The sequence below is a fragment of the Eretmochelys imbricata genome, chromosome 1, assembly GCF_965152235.1.
Source record: "Eretmochelys imbricata isolate rEreImb1 chromosome 1, rEreImb1.hap1, whole genome shotgun sequence".
In the NCBI taxonomy this organism is placed as follows: Eukaryota; Metazoa; Chordata; order Testudines; family Cheloniidae; genus Eretmochelys; species Eretmochelys imbricata.
The window spans coordinates 9302348-9322674 of NC_135572.1; the positions used below are offsets into that span (position 1 = coordinate 9302348).

Here is a 20327-nt window from a genome sequence, read left to right on the forward strand (position 1 = left end):
GCATCTCCAGAGCAGGATATTCTCCATCCCATTCCTTACACATCTGAACATTGTCTTTGTTGTGGCCACTACCGCAAATGAGCAGGTGTTTCCGTGGAGCTGCTATCAGTGATGCCCAAGTCTTTTCCCTGAGGTGTGTTCTAGTTGGGATGTTTCCCCTGGCACATGTCTTGGCAAAGGTGTTTTTTTCCCACTCTCAGATTTTCAATAACTAGGTGAATGGGAAACTCCCTACAGCATGGACTCTGTAGCCTGGGTTTCATTGTATTGAGCCTATGTGTAAATTGGCAGATTTTTTTTGCTGAAACTTTGGTCAATGACGAAAAAGCCTTTAAAAGAAATCATCGTTGCAAACCCTTACACCTCTCGTTAAGGTGCCTTTATTACGTCACTGAAACTGAGGAGTTCTGTCTTCAAAAGCGGATTTGTAGTGTTTACACCTCCACTATTTCTTCACCAAATGCTGCCTCTTGGCAAAAAAACTTGGCAGTGCAGATAAGGCCTAAGGAACAATGAGGGAAAACCAGCATCTACTCGTGTTTCGTGCTGGTGCCTATTAATGTTTCCCATACCACGATGTGTAGGAATTATTGACAAAAGGAGCACCATAAAATATGGAACTGACATTAGTAGGGTCAATTGTTCATAATTCATTTATCTTTATCATTAAAATGTCATTTTTCAGTGTGTGAAGAGCGACCAACCTGCTCCATCCATGAGACAAGCCTCGAGCTGTGTGTGTAGTGTCTAATATTAACATTTTCTTTCCATCCAGGCATTTGTCCTGCGACCATCACCCTAGACCCTGGGCACATACAGGAAGTCAGGGGAACGCACGGTACATGCAGGAAACACCATTCTGCCTCAGCGTTGGAAACCTTCTCTCCTACTCCATGTCAGATTCCAACTCAACCGACTTTACCAACCCTTCCACCTTCATCCTGCTGGGCATTCCTGGCCTGGAGGCAGCCCATGTCTGGATCTCCATCCCTTTCTGTGCGATCTATGTCATAGCCATCTTGGGGAACTTCACAATCCTGTTCATCGTGAAGAGGGAGCCAAGTCTCCATGGGCCCATGTACTATTTCCTCTGCATGCTGGTCGTCGCCGATGTGGTCCCGTCTACGGCCGTCCTACCCAAAATGCTGAGCATCTTCTGGTTCAATTCCAGGGAGATCAATTTCAGCGCCTGCCTCACCCAGATGTTCTGCCTTCTCAGCTTCTCTGCTATGCATTCTGGGATCCTTGTGGCCATGGCTTTTGATCGCTACGTGGCCATCTGTGATCCCCTGAGACATTCCACCACTCTGACAAACCCTGTGGTGGCCAAAATTGGCCTGGCCGTGGTGCTGCGTGGCATCATGCTCGTATTGCCCTATCTCTTCCTGGCGAGAAGGTGGCCATATTGCAGAACCAACATCATTCCCTACACATACTGCAAGCACATAGCTGTGGTGAAGCTGGCTTGCGCCGACATCCGCCTCAGTAGTTACTACAGCCTCGCTGTGGCATTCTTGGTGACCGGTGTGGATGTGTTTTGTATCGCTGTGTCCTATATCCAGATCCTCAGGGCCATCTTCAGCCTCCCAACAAAGGACGCCCGCCTCAAGACTTTTGGGACCTGTGGCTCCCACCTCTGTGTCATCTTAGGCTCTTACATCCCACATCTCTTCTCCGCCCTCACAGAACGGTTTGGGCACAATATGGCCCTGCATTTCCACGTTCTCATGAACAACATGTATCTCCTGGTGCCCCCCATGTTAAACCCCATCATCTATGGGGTGAGGAGCCAACAGATTCGGGATAGTCTGCTCCAGCTCTTTACTCATTAAGGGTCATAAAGCTTTCTCCTGGTGATCTGGCTGTCAGACTGAGCTCCATGCAGTGCTGGCTGGTGACATGGTGCTGGTTCTCTTCCCTGAATCACTGACTGGCCAGTCAAAGAGACCTGAAACCCTTTCCTGACTTTACTGTGCTGTGTCAGTGTGACAAATGGGGAATCTGACTATGTGCAACTCCGAGGGTTGCCGCCTTTCTAATTCCTGGTAACTGGAAGCATGAGGCCCCACCCATGTACCATGCATCTTCCCCCAGGTTACGCCCCTGCTCTGCGTCTTCCCCTCAAGGCCCTGCCCCTCACTCTCTCCTCTCCTCCCCACCTCCTGTAACTCTCTGGATCGTCCTTGTGACACTCTGCACTCCAAAGCACTCCATATTTACCACGGTGATGTAATTATGGTACGTTTTGTACAAAGTATGTCCTGTGAGGTATTATTCTAAAGGGCTTAATCTGATTAACATTAATATCTCCTTGGGTATATGAAGTAATGAAATCATGCTTTGTGTGAGTTCCTAACTTGTGATACGAGGCTGGAAACACCCAAAACCAGCCTTTCAGGTATGTCAAAGGATTAGCTAGACAGTGTTAATCGCTGTCATAAACACTCATCGAGGGAAGAATCCACTAGCACAGGAACTCTGTATAAGAAAGTCTCCACGGAGGGAGTACGGAGACAACAGAGAATGTTTGGCCAATGGGGGTGGACCCCGCACGTCACATACACAGACTTTTCAGAAAACTGGAAGAAACTATAAAAGGTGTGGAGTGAAATCATCTCTTGTCTTCACTGCCCCACAACTCAACAGCTGCAAGAAGCTCAGGAAGACAAAGGAGTTTGAATGGGGCAGGGAAACCCAGGCTTCAAAGCAGGTACAGCCTTTTCCTCAGGAATCTGTAAGCCTGCTTGTATCATCAGTCAGGGTGAGATATTGCTGATTCAAATCCTATCAAGCATGCACTAGCCTTATGCTGCAAGTTTGTTTCATTTCCTGAGTAACCTGCCTTGATCTGTTTTTTATCACTTATAATCATTTAGCATCTATCCTTCTGCAGTTAATAAACCTGATTTATGTTTCATCTTACCTAGTGTGTTTTTGAGTGAAGTGTCAGGGACTCTTAGTTCCGTTAGCAAAGAAAGGTGCGTATCTTCCCCCATCGAGGGGGGGAGTCTCATTAATGAGCTTGCACCATACACATCTCTGTGTTGTGCAAGACAGTGTAATTCTGAGTCTACACTCCAGGAGGGGTGCGAGGCTGGAGAGCTGGGATATTGGCTGATGGTCCATGAGTAACTTAGGTAAAGCACTCAGGTAACTTAGTTGAGTGTGTGGCAACACCTGCTGTCATGTTGGGTGAGAACAGGGCCCGGAGGGGCTGGCTGTGTGTCACCAGCAGAGCAGGGGAAGAGGCCAACCCAGCTGAATGGTTTGGAGGCACAGTGGTTCCAACAGCTTCCAGGCTTCTCCCAGAGGTACATCCCATCACAATCTCCTCCTCCCACTCAGCCCCCCAAGCTGGGCTCCCTCTGCTCTGGGGATGGGAAGGGAGATGCTGCAGCCTGACAAGGAGCCTGCGTGCGGGTTGGAGTAGGAGGCGGCCCCAGTTAATGACCCAATGCCTCCCTCCGCTCTGCGGTAACTGGACATCGTTATACATAGAGATATGAATAGAATTCTTAAGTCAGTTTCATGGTCGAGATGGTGAGCTTTAGAGTTGCAAAGAGTTCTTTCAGAATTAATCCTTAGATTGCAGTCCAATGTTCAGTATCAGGGTGATCCAGAATGGAACTGTAGACCTCAGCCTTGTGACTTGAGCTTCTCCTGACAAAACTTAAGTGGATTTGAGATGACAGGATCAGGACCCAAGTATTCTTTTAAGGACCATTTGCAGGCTATGATAATGAAGAATTGTTGCTTTGAAATAGAATTACCTATTTCCTGTGAATACACTGGTAACTCTTCCATTCATCAGTGTAAGGTAATTATCCATTAAGCGCACATTGGTAGATAACTACAAACATCAAATAGAAGTCTAGACAATGAAATTATTACACCCACGTTTAATTTCAATGTTACTATTTTCTTTTGATCTTTGAATCAACAGATATACCAACAGACAGGAACCATCTGTTTACATGGTTAACATCTAACAAGATATAAATAAACACATACAATTAGGATTACCTCTTGTCATAACCATACAGCTAAGGGTAGCCTAGAATTCCTCCTTTACCTGTAAGGGGTTAAGAAGCTCAAGTAACCTGGTTGGCACCTGACCAAAAGGACCAATGGGGAAAGAAGATACTTTCAAATCTGGGGTAGGGGGTGGGAGGCTTTGTTTGGGCTCTTTGTTTGTGTGCTCTCTCCTGGGACTGAGAAGGGCCAGGCAGAAAACTCCTTCTCCTGCAGACCATCCTGAAACGAGTCTCTCATACTACAAAAAGTGAAAGTAAGCAAGGTGAGGTGCATTAGGTTATCATTTGTTTGAGCTTGTGACTTTTCCCTGTGCTAGAGGGAGGTTTATTCCTGTTTTTGTAACTTTAAAGTTGCCTAGATGGAATTCCTCTGTGTTTTAAATCTTTTGTTACCCTGTAAAGTTACCTTCCATCCTGATTTTACCAAGGTGATTCTTTTACCTTTTTTTAAAAATAAAATTCTTCTTTTAAGAACCTGATTGATTTTCAGTGTCCTAAAGACCCAGGGGTTTAGGTCTGGGCTCACTTTGTAACCAATTGGTTAGGATATTATTCTCAAGCCTCCCCAGAAAAGGGGGTGTAGGAGTTTGGGGGGATATTTTTGGGGCTCTAAGTGGCCCTCCCTGAATGTTTGTTTAAATCACTTGGTGGTGGCAGTGATACCAAGGGCAAGGAAGAAATTGTGCCTTGGGGAAGTTTTTAAAATAAGCTGGTAGAAATAAGCTTAGGGGGTCTTTCATGCAGATCCCCGTATCTGTACCCCAGAATTCAGAGAGGAGAGGGAACCCTGACACCTCTAATTCTCTAACAGTACAGGTTTGCATTTCAAAACTCAAGTCCATTTCGCATGGCTATGTTGCTATTTATGAGAATTGGCCGTAATGACCATTTATATACTTCTCTAATATGTCTTTAAAGGTTGAATTTTGGTCAATTAGCATGCTAGTTGCATAACCCTTTCTGACCATGTCACACCTATTTACTCACATTTGATTGTAGGAACCATCTCTATCCTTACGTCTTGGGGCTTTTACTGTACTCTTCACTCATGCTCCTTGTGCTCAGAGGCAGGAGGCTTGGGCGGACAGAAGAAAGGAGTAACTGCATTTTAGATAAAATCCGTTTTCTCCAGCTTCTCTGCTGAGGGGTGGGCTTGGAAGGAATGGAACCTCCCCAGAAGAGGGACCAGAGAGAGGCAGTCTTGGTCCAGGCCTTTACAAACACAGAGATTGGATGAGTCAGAAGAAGCTGGGGCAGGAGAGAGGCACAATGGTGGCAGAGGGGACTCTTTGGTTTCAGAGCTATGGCTGCAGCAGAGAGACAGACTCCAGATGGAGGAGAAGCCAGGAGGTGGCCTCTGGACACCTTAGAGGGCTCTGACGAAATCCCAAAGAATGCTCCAGGGCAGTGAGGACACTGAGGTGGGAAAGGTGTGCCAGTGTTGTATTGTGTTTAACTGGATCCGGGTATCTCTTGTGCTGTGTAAAGTAGAGGAATTGGTTTAGCAACCCCTTTTGGAAGGCCTGGATCTGTTTGCTTTTACGATCCTGTGCCCTAAAAGAGAGAAACTGAAAACAGAGTTTGCCCAAGGTGGGGGGGCTCTGGGAAGGTGTGTTGAAGCAATTGGAGAGTCTGGGGGAGCCAAGCCAAATCTCATCTCAGGGCCCTCATTATTACCATCAAGCAGCCCGTAACTGCAACCAGCTCAGTATTAACCTGTGTAGAGGGATTTCTGGGCAGAAGGCAGCTTCTTAGATAGGGCTGGATGCTGCTAGAAAGATGTGGGGGCTCCTCTCTTACAGTGCAGCATTTGTGGGGATGTCATGGCCGCAGGCTTGCTACAAAGCTAGAGATCTATAGAACAATGGGTACCCCAGCTCCAGTGGATGGAAGCAAAATGTGGGGGGCTGAGGAACTCCAGGCTGATGTTTTCAGTGCTCACAGTCTCCAGCTGCTGCTCTGTATCAAGATCAGCAGCACAAGAACAGGCGTGAGGAATTCTTGAACCCACAACCGCTCCCATCAGCGTTGTGCCAGTCTTGGCAGCTTTCTTGCTGGGGACACATAGCTAGAGTGAAAGACCAGCATATTCTGAAGTGGGCATACCAAGGAATATCATGATATGGCCAGTGATCACCTGGGTGCCAAAAGTTTAGGTGACACAACAGACCTGCCACTGTGGGAATATACAACCTGATCCCCTTAAACACCTTCCCAGAGATTCATCGGGGCAGCACTCGGTTTGCAAGGAGGCTACGTTCCTTTGGGATTTGCCATGAAGATAATGATGATGCCTGATGGGACGAACGGCTCCCCAGATACTGTGGCAAAAGGTCTGTGTCTCCAGTAATGTGTGTGAGGCTGAGGTCTGACAAACAGAAAGTGCAGGAGACACTCGCTGAACCATGAAAATGAGAGGGACATTTTCAGGGAGTCACATATTGCACATGTGATGGGTAGCTGGGAAAACACTCTTTCCGTTTCCTTTGCTCTGAACCATGGCTTGCTTTTCTCCTGTAGTACAGAACAGAATGTTGTCTTTTTCAGGACATGGATGTATGGCTTATATTGAAACATAAAAGTAGATGTTTGAGAGCTCTAGTTTGATAGATATATTGCTGTGACACGCTGTACCCCAAAGCAACACCCTGGAACCCCCATATTCACCACTGTTATATATTTGCCACAAATCTTGTACAAACTATGTCATGTGAGGTGTCAGTGCAAAAGCTATGGTTTGCTGAATATGATTATCCTATTTGTATGCATGTCTCATTTTTGTATCTGAAGATATGAATATTTACTCTGTACCTGTATTTCAAATGTGTCTGTTGAGAAAACCTGGATTTGTGCTGGAAATGGCCTAACCTGAAGATTACTTTAGATAAGCTATTACCAGCAGGACAGTGGGGTAGGAGGAGGTATTGTTTCATATTCTCTGTGTATATATAAAGTCTGCTGCAGTTTCCACGGTATGCATCTGATGAAGTGAGCTGTAGCTCACGAAAGCTCATGCTCAAATAAATTGGTTAGTCTCTAAGGTGCCACAAGGACTCCTTTTCTTTTTGCGAATACAGACTAACACGGCTGTTACTCTGAAATCTGTTCCTGTGGTAACTCTCACATGGTAGTTCACATCTAGTCGAGCCAGCACATTATGAAAGGACAACTAGGCATGAAGCACTTATAGGCTGTCAGCATTAATGGCAGGGAACAACTTGGGTGGGAAGATACAGGGGCAGAAATTTCAGTGGTGAGGAGAGGTATACTTCAACAAGGAGACATACTGACCGGCCAGATGGCAGAAATTTTATTTTATTATTTTGCGGTTACAAAATCCTTTTGCCTTTGGTTAAAGTGCACATAGAAACCGAAGGTTTGGAAGCTGTATTATCAGTGGGGGTAGTAGACGATAATCCTGTTGATATGCTAATTTGCAATGATTTCTTCCATGTTGCTCAGGCAAGAAGGTGCTTTCTGCTGGGACTTCAGAGGGAAAGGGGAAAGTCCCAGGAACTGCTCAAAGAATGAGAGCTCTCCTTGATTCCTCTACAAGAGAGGGAAGCTGCATGTTTCCAGGGGTGTTGGTGGTTGAGACCAGCTCCAGGCCGGTAGCTGAAGACAGCGTTGCCTTAAGGAAAAAATGTCAATGTTGAAGCTAAACAAGGGGCAAACCCAATGCTAGGGAGCACAGGAAGATGTGTTCCAGAGGGGAGCTGTAGCGAAGCAAAGATTCACTGGTGCGGCACCTCGTGCTGGTCATCCTGGGAATTAGCTCTTTGCAGCTCACCTCCTTCTGGTCAGTGTCACACCTGCCTCAGGCTCCATGTACCTCCTGGACCCCAGTGCCCTATAACATCAAGGTGCTTCCCCCAGCAGTACCCCCTCACTCTGGGTTTCCCCTCCCAGGGGAACCCCCCAACCCTCTATCCCCACCTTGCCTCAGTGGCTACTGCCAGTCATCATCTAGCCCCCTCTCACGGGCCAAACTGCAGTCTGTAAAGGCCATTCATCACTGGCAAGGAGATTGGGACCAGCTGCCTCTGCCTATTCCTGGGCTACCCCTCTGCAGCCCCAATACCTCCATAGGCCTTGCTCAAGGCCTGCAGCCTGGGGAGTTGCCAGGCTGGAGCTCCCCAGCTCCTTTTGCCTTTCCCCAGCACTACTCTGCTTCAGGTACCCTCTCTCTCAGGTAGCCAGGTACTTCTCCCTCCAGTCTAGAGAGAGAGGATTTAATTGGGTATGGGTCCTGCTTTTGAGCAGGGGGTTGGACTAGATGACCTCCTGAGGTCCCTTCCAACCCTGATATTCTATGATTCTATGATTCCTCCCAGCTCCTGGCCCACAGCCCTCTTCTAAGGGCTAGCTGGTCCCTGATTGAGCTGGTCACAGCTGTGGCTGCTTCCCCAATCAACGAGGTTTGCTGCTTTCACTCCTTTTCCCCAGCCGCAGCCCTCTGCAGGGCTGCTTTTACTATTGGCTCCCAAGGGCAGCCCTCTCCCAGGGCTGTTTTAACCCCTTCAGGGCCGGAGTGGGATGCTCACCCCACTACAGGAGCCCAGAGAAGGCTGATAGAATCATAGAAACTACTGAAGAGGTGGTTATGGGTTCCTTTAACAAAGCAGCAGGAGGCAAGGCCACCTGAGAAAGGGAGAGGGGTTTGGCACCTGCCACTGAGACATCTGTCCAGGCTGTTAGCTGTGAGTCCTTCACGCATGAACAGGGGATAGCTCCCACTCTAGAGAGCACAGGGGTATGTGTCCTAGAGCGGGGGGCCAGAGGAGGAACATGGGGGAAGAATAGTGGGAGTACAGGAATGTCTCCTCACTGATCACATGCGGGACGATGCCCAGGACAGAATGGCTGATTCAGCATCTGTGCTCCCAGGCACCCAACCTGTGGCTCCGGCTTTGAGAGGGAACTGTGTAACTGACCTGCCAGAGGGGAGCAGTCACACAACTGACCTCTCGCAGATAGAGAGAAGGGAGAGAGGGTAACCAAATCCAGAGTTATTGTTACATCAGTGTTTGTTGCTAATGGTAAATCTTATAACAAAGAATTTGGTACTGATGGTAAATCCTATGAAAAGGTGTAATATGCATGATTTTTGGGAAAAACTTTTGGACATGCTACAAATAGTAAACAAGAAGCTCTATGGGAATACTGCTTCTCAGCTAACACCTCTAAACAGGCTCAAAGCTTGTTAGGCAGGGAAAGCATAAATAAACCTGGTCTGCTGTGAGGAAGTGGAAACTGAGGCAAACCACTCCATGGCTTTGTGACTATCTGTATTGAGTTATCACCAGCTGGAAAAACACAATGGTTGACAATCCTGCACATATACAAAGACAGGTTTTCGAGTGACAAATAGAAGGCACACAGAACTTTGTAAAATCACATGTGGATCACACTCCAAGGTTTGTAACACTTGGGCATTGTATGTTCCAAACCTTAAGAAGGCCTTGGGCACACTCCCGCCAAACTAGTCAGTGACTAACACTTCTGCAGTAAACTAAGGGGGGAGGTGTGACATTCTGTGCCCCCAAAGGAACAGGTATCAATGGTATCAGTGAAAAAGTTACGATTTGCTGAGTATGATTACTCTATTTGTATGCATGTCTCATTTTTGTGCCAAAAATTCTGAAAGCATGTGAGGGCATATGAGCAGCTCATGTGACACTGGACTCCATTTGTGCCTGTACTTTTCTGCTAACTGTGCTGGGGGCTTGTGCTTGGAAAAATGAAGGTCCCTCTGAATGACAGAAGCCATAAAAGGTGGAAGTAACAAAATCGCTTAGCCTCACTCCCCTTCATAACTCAACACCTGGAAAAACCTTAGGAACAAGGACCGAACTGGGGATTTGGTCCTAGGCTGAAGGCATTTCTAGCCTGTGCATGGAGGACAGGCGGACTGTGTGTACCATCAGGGTGACACACTGCATGATTCAAATCGTGTCAAGTTTTTGAACTCAGATTGTCATTTTGCTTTATTTCTTAGGTCATCTCCTTTGATCTGTACACTTATTACTTATAATCATTTAAAATCTATCCTTCTGTAGTTAACAACTCGGTTTTATATATATTTTTTTTTACCTAATACAGTGTGTTGTTTGAAACGCAAAAGGGAAATCTGCTCAGGAACAGGGGCTAGTGTATTATCCTCTCCACATTGTGGGAGGGGCAGACTAGGTAATAAACTTACACTTTCCGGGCTTCTGACCAGGATAAGACGGTACAGCTCTGGGGTCCTAGACTGGGGAGCTGGGGCGGGGGGGGGGGAGGGGGAATCGGTTGGAGCCTCTCTATTGTTGGTTCATGAGTGCCTAGTGAAAGCATTCATGTAACTGCAGCTGGGTGCAGTTGTGTCTGGCTGTGTCTGGCTGTGAGAGTCCAAACCTGGAGAGGATTGCAGCTTGTCACATCCTCAAAGTGTGAAAGGGAGCCCAGGTTGGTATACCAGAGGGCTCAATGGTACCCCCTTTCCAGGTTGCACCCAACGAACGCACACCCAACGAACAAGCCCTGCTGGACCATGAGTCCATTTCCTTCTTGACATGTGCTCAGTTAGTAATGGAGAGACGATAGTTCCAGCAGGGAAATCACAACTCCTGGGTTCTCTCTGTCATTCTCTGTGTGACCTTCACCAAGTTACGTCTCCCTTTGCCTCAGTTTACTTATCAGTATAATGAGGATATGTTCACAGTGACTTTCTTTTACTAGGTGTATTGAAGATCCTTCAATGAAAGGTGTTACACAGTATGATGATAGTTACTGATGAGAATTACTGATCTCTGATCCATTCGCGATCGCCCCATGTGCCTGCAGAAAGTGTTCGTATCTCTCCTCAGTTCCCTTAAGAACATAAGAATGGCCATACTTGGTCAGACCAAAGGTCCATCCAGCCCAGTATCCTGTCTACTGACAGTGGCAATGCCAGATGCCGTGGAGTGAGTGAACCTAACAGGTAATGATCAAGTGATTTCTCTCCTGCCACCCATCACCCCCCTCGGACAAATAGAGGCTAAGGACACCATTCCTTCCCCATCCTGGCTAATAGCCATTAATGGACTTAACCTCCATGAATTTATCCAGGTCTCTTTTAAACCCTGTTAAGTCATATAGTCACCTTTCTCCAGATCTCTCTGTCTACAATCTACCCATTAATACTGGGCATTTACAGGGTATCAGACTCTATGGAGAGCTGACCATTACCCCTAGTTGTCTTCCAAATCAACCCTACTTTTTAAATATACACAAATACACAGAGCAGCCAATTCCTCTCTGACTCAGTGGAGAGCCCAAGAGTTCTCATCTCACTTTGGGAAGGTCCCTTAATTACTGTTTACTTCTAAACCTGGATAAAGAACTCAGAAGCGCAGACATTGAAAGAGAGACATTGGCTAGAGTGTCTACGGTTTCCAGCCTATTTGCATCCAGATGCCACTTCTCCCCTAGAGGCTGAGTGAACCACCCTGTGATTGTGCACATCTATATCATAAATGGTGCACACCCCTGAGTCAGCTCTCGGCGTGGGACGCTGCTGTAGTTGCTGGGGTAAGAGAGGTGTGGAACACGGCTGTCTGCAGGGGTTCCCAGGGAAGACACGTCTGGCTCAGAATTCACAGGTACCCATCTCTTGCTGAGGAGCTCACCTGCTCGACAAACCCAGTGCAACGTGGGCGTGATGGGATAGAGAATAGGTCTGTGGTCCTTTCCGCACTGCGCAGCCATTAAACATGCTGGGGCCCTTGCCACAGGGGATGAGTTTGCTCCAATATCACTGGCCAAAATGTCCCCTTTGCTCTGCCCCTGGCTGATGGGCTCCAGTCCCAAGGTGGCTGCATTTCAGTGGCACACAGGATGCTTCAGAATAAAAGGTTTTAGTAGATGTAGAATACAAGGCCAAATTCTGAGGCCCTGGCCCATATGTTCTCAGGCCCCACAGAAGCAAAACTCCCCTTGGAGTAAGAATTGAGTAAAGACCTCAGGAGCCAGCTGTATGTCAGTTAATGCACAGGGACTCTCACCTCCTCCTCTTGCATTTCAGGGCTATGGCTGTTAACGGGGGTGGCTCTCACCTGACTTTGTGATGGAAAGCATGGAGGGGCTAGGGCTCCTCACTGGAATAATTATATGAATTTTTAACATGGGCAAGACCGCTTTTCTCCTGGCTTCATTTGAGAAATTGGCTGAACTGTTAGGCCTGAAACTTTCAGAAACAATTCAGCTAGAAGGAGAAACGCAGTGTGGGAAATTTCAGTCCAACGATTAAAGTTTGGCAAACTTATAACCAACTGAAAATGAGGTCTCCTAATTGAATGTGTCAGACAGTGTTAACTAACCATGGTGTCACCAGCACCACCTACAATGCCCAATCCATTTGTGAATCCCATTCAGCTATGCTCTTTGCTCCAATAACGTCTGTGGCAAGGAGTTCCACTGGCCAAATATGGATTAGGTAAACAATTTTTCTTTCTCAATGTTATATATTCAGACTTTCAATGTAATTGAATGTTCCCTTGTTCCTGTGTTATGAGACGGAGTAAATATAAATGCTTGACCTACTCTCTTTATCCATAGATTCATAGGGTTTAAGATCAGAAGAGACAATTAGATCATCCTGTCTGAACTCCAGTATAACAAAAGCCACTAAATTTAACCCAGTTGCCCCTGTATTGACCTCCAAAACTTGTGTTCCAAAACTTGTGTTTGACTAAGACCTAGTCTACATTAGGATTTTACATTGTAGAATCATGGAGCCACAGGGTGACAAGGGACCTTCAAGGGTCAGCTATTCTAACCCCCTGCCAAAATGTAGGATTTGTTGTGTCTGAACCATCCTAAACAGATGACTCCAGCTTCCTTTGGAAAACCTCCAGTGAAGAAGCTTCCACAACCTGCCTAAGCGACTGTTCCATTTTCCTTCTGTTTTTATAGTTAGGGAGTTTTTCCTGAGATTGAATCTAAATCTGCTCTGCTTTGAAGCAATTGCCTTTTGTCCTGCCCTTTGTCTCAAAAGAATAATTTTTCTCCATCTTTTTTATGGCAGCCTTTCAAATACTTGAAGACAATTATCATGTCATAGATACATAGATATTAAGGTCAGAAGGGACCATTATGATCATCTAGTCTGACCTCCTGCACAATTCAGGCCACAGAATCTCACCCACCCACTCATGCAATAAACCTCTCACCTATGTCTGAGCTATTGAAGTCCTCAAATCATGGTTTAAAGACTTCAAGGTGCAGAGAATCCTCCAGCAAGTGACCCATGCCCCATGCTACAGAGGAAGGTGAAAAACCCCTAGGGCCCCTTCCAATCTTCCCTGGAGGAAAATTCTTTCCCGACCCCAAATATGGCAATCAGCTGAACCCTGAGCATATGGGCAAGATTCACCAGCCGGATACCCATGAAAGAATTCTCTGTAGTAACTCAGATCCCACCCCATCTAACATCCCATCACAGCCCATTGGGCCTATTACCATGAATAGTTAAAAATCAAGTAATTGCCAAAATCATGTTATCCCATCATACCTTCTCCTCCATAAACTTATTGAGTTTAATCTTGAAGCCAGATAGGTCTTTTGCCCCCACTGCTTCCCTTGGAAGGCTGTTCCAGAACTTCACTCCTCTGATGGTTAGAAACCTTCGTCTAATTTCAAGTCTAAACTTCCTTATGGCCAGTTTATATCCATTTGTTCTTGTGTCCACATTGGTACTGAGCTTAAATAATTCCTCTCCCTCCCTGGTATTTATCCCTCTGATATATTTATAGAGAGCAATCATAACTCCCCTCAGCCTTCTTTTGGTTAGGCTAAACAAGCCAAGCTCCTTGAGTCTCCTGTCATAGGACAGGTTTTACATTCCTCGGATCATCCTAATAGCCCTTCTCTGTTCCTGTTCCAGTTTGAATTCATCCTTCTTAAACATGGGAGACCAGAACTGCACACAGTATTTTAGGTGAGGTCTCACCAGTGCCTTGTATAACAGTACTAACACCTCCTTATCTCTACTGGAAATACCTCACCTGATGCATCCCAAGACCGCATGAGCTTTTTTCACGGCCATATCACATTGGCGGCTCATAGTTATCCTGTGATCAACCAATACTCCAAGGTCCTTCTCCTCCTCCGTTACTTCTAATTGATGCGTCCCCAGCTTAAAACTAAAATTCTTGCTATTAATCCCTAAGTGCATGACCTTACACTTCTCACTCTTAAATTTCATCCTATTACTATTACTCCAGTTTACAAAGTCATCCAGATCCTCCTGTATGATGTCCTTCTCTAAATTGGCAATACCTCCCAGCTTTGTATCATCCGCAAACTTTATTAGCACACTCCCACTTTTTGTGGCGAGGTCAGTAATAAAAAGATTAAATAAGATTGGTCCCAAAACCGATCCCTGAGGAACTCCACTGGTAACCTCCCTCCAGCCTGACAGTTCACCTTTCAGTAGGACCCACTGTAGTCTCCCCTTTAACCAATTCCTTATCCACCTTTCAATTTTCATATTGATCCCCATCTTTTCCAGTTTAACTAATAATTCCCCATGTGGCACAGTACCAAATGCCTTACTGAAATCTAGGTAAATTAGATCCACTGCATTTCCTTTGTCTAAAAAATCTGTTACTTTCTCAAAGAAGGAGATCAGGTTGGCTTGGCACGATCTACCTTTTGTAAAACTATGTTGTATTTTGTCCCATTTACCATTGACGTCAATGTCCTTAACTACTTTCTCCTTCAAAATTTTTTCCAAGACCTTGCATACTACATAAGTGAAACTAACAGGCCAGTAGTTACCCGGATCACGTTTTTTCCCTTTCTTAAAAATAGGAAATATGTTAGCAATTCTCCAGTCATATGGTACAACCCCTGAGTTTACAGATTCATTAAAAATTCTTGCTAATTTCATGTGCCAATTCCTTTAATAGTCTTGGATGAAGATTATCTGGGCCCCCCAATTTAGTCCCATTAAACTGTTAGAGTTTCGCTTCTACCTCAGATATGGTAATATCTACCTCCATATCCTCATTCCCATTTGTCATGCTACCATTATCCCTAAGATCCTCATTAGCCTCATTAAAGACTGAGGCAAAGTATTTGTTTAGATATTGGGCCATGCCTAGATTATCCTTAACCTCCACTCCATCCTCAGTGTTTAGCGGTCCCACTTCTTCTTTCTTTGTTTTCTTATTATTTATATGGCTATAGAACCTTTTACTATCGGTTTTAATTCACTTTGCAAGGTCCAACTCTACTAGACTTTTAGCCTGTCTCACTTTATCCCTACATGTTCTGACCTCAATAAGGTAGCTTTCCTTGCTGATCCCCCCCCTGCCCCCCATCTTCCACTCCCTGTATGCTTTCTGCTTTTTCTTAATCACCTCTCTGAGATGCTTGCTCATCCAGCTTGGTCTACAACTCCTGCCTATGAATTTTTTCCCCTTTCTTGGGATGCAGGCTTCTGACAGCTTCTGCAACTTCGACTGGAAGTAATCCCAGGCCTCCTCCACCTTTACATCCATAAGTTCTACAGTCCAATCCACTTCCCTAACTGATTTCCTTAATTTTTGAAAGTCAGCACTTTTGAAATCAAAAACCCTAGTCACAGATTTATTTTTGTTTATCCTTCCATTCAGTTTGAACTGAATTAGGTCATGATCACTTGAACCAAGGTTGTCCTCCTACAACCATTTCTTCTACCCACGCTGATGGGAGTACACCAGCCAACCCTGTAAGTCGTGTCTACACTGAAGCACTTTGCAGTGCCTCTGTAGTGTTTTAAGTGTAGACAAACCTTCAAGCAGATCTTCCAGAAAAATATCCAGTCTGGATCTGCAGACATGGAAAGTAAGAGAATCCACCACTTCCCTTTGCAGTTTGTCCCAACAATTAATCACCCCAAGTGCTAATCATTTGGCCGATATTTCTGATTGGAATTTGTCTGGCTTCAGCTTCCAGCCATTGGGTCTTCCTCTGCCTTTCTAAACTAGATTACAGAGCCCCTTAGTTCCCATGGTTTTCTCCCCATGGAAGTCTCTGCCTGATTGTCTTTTTAGATTAGATAAATAGATGAAGTCTTTAAATCTCTCTCTCTGTCAGGCATTTTCTCCAGTCTCCAAACATTTCTGTGGTTTTTTTCTGCACCCTTTCCAGTTTTTCAACATCCTTTTTGAAATGTGGACCGAAGAACTAGACACGGTCGGTTTCATCAATGCCATATGCAGAGATAAAATCCTTCCCCTGCTCCAACTCACCACTCCCCCATTTATGCATCCAAGGATCGCATGAGCCCTTTTGGCCACAGCATTGCTAGAGTACAGATGTAGGGACCCGCATGGAAGACCCCCTAAGCTTATTTTTACCAGCTTAAGTTAAAAACTTTCCCAAGGCACAAACTTTGCCTTGTTCTTGAACAGTATGCTGCCACCACCAAGCGCTTTAACAAAGAACTAGGGAAAAGGACCACTTGGAGTTCCTCTTCCCCCAGAAATCCCTCCAAGCCCTTACACCCCCTTTCCTGGGGAGGCTTGAGAATAAACAAGTTGAGCCCAGACCAGCTTGGGTTTCTTATAACCCCAGAAACCCAATCAGATTCTTAAAAAACAGACTTTTTAGTAGAACAAAACAAAGATAAAAGAAACACTGTAAAATTAGAATGGAAGATAATCTCACAGGCAGTCAGATTCCAAACAAAGAGAATTGCTCTTGGCAAAACCTTAAGTTACAAAAAGACAAAAAGACAGGAATACACATTCCCTCCAGCACAGCAAATTTACAAGTCAAAACAAAGAAAACCTAATGCATTTTCTAGCTAGATTACTTACTAACTTTACAGGAGTTGGAGGCTTGCATCCTTGATCTGTTCCCAGCAAAGGTATCACACAGACAGACAAAAGCCTTTCCCCCGCCCCTCCAGATTTGAAAGTCTCTTGTCCCTTCATTGGTCATTTTGGGACAGGTGCCAGAGAGGTTACCTTAGCTTCTTAACCCTTTACCGGTGAAAGGATTTTGCCTCTGGACAGAAGGGATTTTATAGCACTGTATACAGAAAGGTGGTTACCCTTCCCTTTATATTTATCACAACTGCACTAGGAGCTTATGATGATTTTGTTGTCCACAATGACCCCTAAATCCTTTTCAGGGTCCCTGTGTTCCATAATATGGTACCCTAGACCGTGGGTGGGGCTTGCATTCCTTATTCCGAGAGTATCACTTTGCATTTGACTGTACTAATACATTTTGTTTGCATGGGCCCAACTCAACAAATACTCCAGATCAATCGGTATGCCTGCCCTGGCTGCCTCATTGTAACCACTCTGCCAATCTTTGGGTCGTCCATAGATTTTACCTGCAATGATTTTCTATTTGCTTCCAGATCATTGATGAAAATACTGAATAGCATCTGGCCTAGACCTGATTCCTGCAGAACCCCACTAGAAACACCCCCATTCCCTGACAATGGCCCATTCACAACTGCTTTCTGAGATATGTAGGTTAGCCAGTTTTTAGTCCATTTAACATGTGATCTACTGACATTGTATAGAGTTCATTTTTCTAACTAAATGTTTTCCCCGACTAAATCAAATGCCTCAGAGAAATTGAAGTCTGTTGCATCTGTTTGGTTCCCTTGACCAACCAAATGTGTACTCTCATTAAGGGATGAAATTGGATTTATTTGACAAGACCTCTTTCCATAAAACCATATTGTTGATTGGCATAAATTATACTCCTAGATTTTTTTTTAATTTATCCCATATCAGCTTTTCCATTGTTTCTTAATCTTGTCAAATCTTTTTCTTAAAACTTTATTTTTTTAATAGTTTAGGTTTAATGAAGAACTGTCCTCTATTTCCTTTGGGCAGGGGATGGGGGCGGGTCTGTTGCTGCCCGACTGCCTACTTCTGATTCAGAATCAGATGTTTGGTGATCTGTCAGTTCATAACTCTGGTTTTTGTAACTCTGAGGTTCTACTGTAGATGCTGTTTAACATCCTCCTTGACTGCTAATGGACTGGAAAGTTTTTCATGACCGTATGTGATCTGTGTACCTGATATTGCTCCTTTCCAAATGCAGAACAAAACTATTTCTTGAACACATCTCCTTTTTCTCCAACATTAACAAGTTTCCTTTCTCCCTCTCGGAATTAGCCTATACATTTTCTAGGGTTTCTTTTCTTCTTAAGATAATTAATAACCTCCTTTTTGTTATCCTTAGCCCTGCAAAGCATGGATTTCCCCCTGATGTCTGTAATATCATGTATCAATTTTCATAACTTCCAATTTGTATTGCTTGCTATCTATTTTCCCTTTTCCCCATTTGTTATATATTGCTTCCCCGCCTCAATTGCTGCCTTCACTTTGCTACAGAACTGGGTTTTTAACCAAAATTCTCCACTTTCTTGATTGTGGAATCATGGCTTTTTGGCTCTCTCATAAACTCTTCTTAAAGAACTTCCATTTTTCATTCCCATTTTTCTGTCTACATTTTTCCTCCCAATCAGTTTTGCTGATAATTTGCGTCATCCTTGGGGAATTAGCCCTTTTGAAGGGTGTCTGTAGATAGCTATTACTGACTGGGAGCTGTTCTCTGTTTGTCCATTTCAATGTAATCAGTTCCATTCTTTATTTTGTTCTCCTCTATCATATGCCCCCTTAATTGTCTCTTCTCTAAACTAACCGGTCCCAGACTTTTCAGACTGTCCCCATACACCAGCCTCCCCCATTCTCACAGCCTGCCTGGGAAATCCCCTTTCTATCTGCTAGATCCTTTATAGAGACTGGGTGACCAAAACTGAGTGCATCTCCAGAGCAGGATATTCTTCCTCCCATTCCTTAGGCATCTAAACATTGTCTTTGTCATGGCCACTACTGTAAATGAGCAGGTGTTTCTGTGGAGCTGCTATCAATGATGCCCAAGTCTTTTCCCTGAGGTGTGTTCTAGTTGGGATGTTTCCCCTGGCACATGTCTTGGCAAAGGTGCTTTTTTCCCCCTCTCAGATTTTCAGTAGCTAGGTGAATGGGAAACTCCCTACAGCATGACTCTGTAGAGTGCCATTAATCCCATACTGCTGTGCAAGACCGTAACTCTTGGCAATGTGCATGACATTGTTGATGGCTTTGCAGCAGTGGTTCCCAAACTTGATCCGCTGCTTGTGCAGGGAAAGCCCCTGCCGGGCCGGGCCAGTTTGTTTACCTGCCGTGTCTCCAGGTTTGGCTGATCGCAACTCCCAGTGGCTGCAGTTCGCTGCTCCAGGCCAATGGGAGCTGCTGAAAGCTGTGTGGGTCGAGGGACGTACTGGCCACTGCTTTGAAGAATGGGTTTCCCCAACTGCGGAGGGGAAATAGATGGCACGCATATTCTAATTTTGGCACTGGATGCCTTGCAATGGAATACATCAATCGGCAGGAGTACTTCTCCACGGTATTGCAGGCACTCGAGGATCACTGTGGGCGTTTCATTGACATTAGTGCAGAGTGGTCCAGAAAAGTGCATGACACATGAATCTTTAGGAACATCGGCCTTTACAAAAAGCTGAAAGCGGGAACTTCCTTTCCAGACCAGAAGATCCCCACAGGAGATGTTGAAATGCCCATAGTGATCGTGGGAGACATGGCGTACCCCCCAATGCCAGGACTCATCAAGTTGTACATGGGAAACCTGGATAGCAGTAAGGAGCATTTCAACAATAGGCTGAGTAGGAGCAGGATGACCGTGGAATGTGCGTTTGGCGATTAAAAGTGCACTGGCGATGCCTTTTTGACAGGTTAGACCTCAGTGAGGAAAATATTCCCATGGTTGTAGTCATGTGTTTCACCTTGTATAATATTTGTGAAGGTAAGGGCAAAAAGTTTGCTCAGGGGTGCACTGCTGAGACAGAACATGTGACTGCTGATTTTGAGCAGCCAGATACCCAGGCTATTAAAGGACAGAATGGGGGAAATTTGAATCAGGAAGGTTTTGCTGCAACACTTTGAAAATGAGAATGAGTAATGGTTATTGCTATGCTTGGGATTGTAATGCATAATGAAGACCAGTTTTGGTAGTGCAGGAAGCAGTTGTGATTGTTCAGGCCCAGGGTTCAATGTAAGGAAATGATAAAACTGCTTGCTTGTGTGCTAATGCCATCTGCTATCATAACATCAGTGGAAACAAATAAAGAGTGGTTCTTATTCAAATAACTTTGCTTTTATTGCCAAAAAACCCACAATACTATGTACACACACACAGCTGGGTGTAAGTCCAGCTTTCATTTGAAAAAGCTTCTGTGGAGGTGGAGTGAACTGTAAA

At 45.1% G+C, this 20327-nt stretch overlaps 1 protein-coding gene across 1 annotated transcript; it reads left to right on the top strand.

Annotated features, from left to right (window-relative positions):
- Window positions 1-842: 842 nt before the first annotated feature.
- LOC144279818 (olfactory receptor 52R1-like) lies at window positions 843-1832 on the top strand. The gene has a single exon (XM_077841499.1). It carries the CDS (start codon window positions 843-845, stop codon window positions 1830-1832), a length of 990 nt encoding a protein of 329 aa, XP_077697625.1.
- Window positions 1833-20327: the final 18495 nt, after the last annotated feature.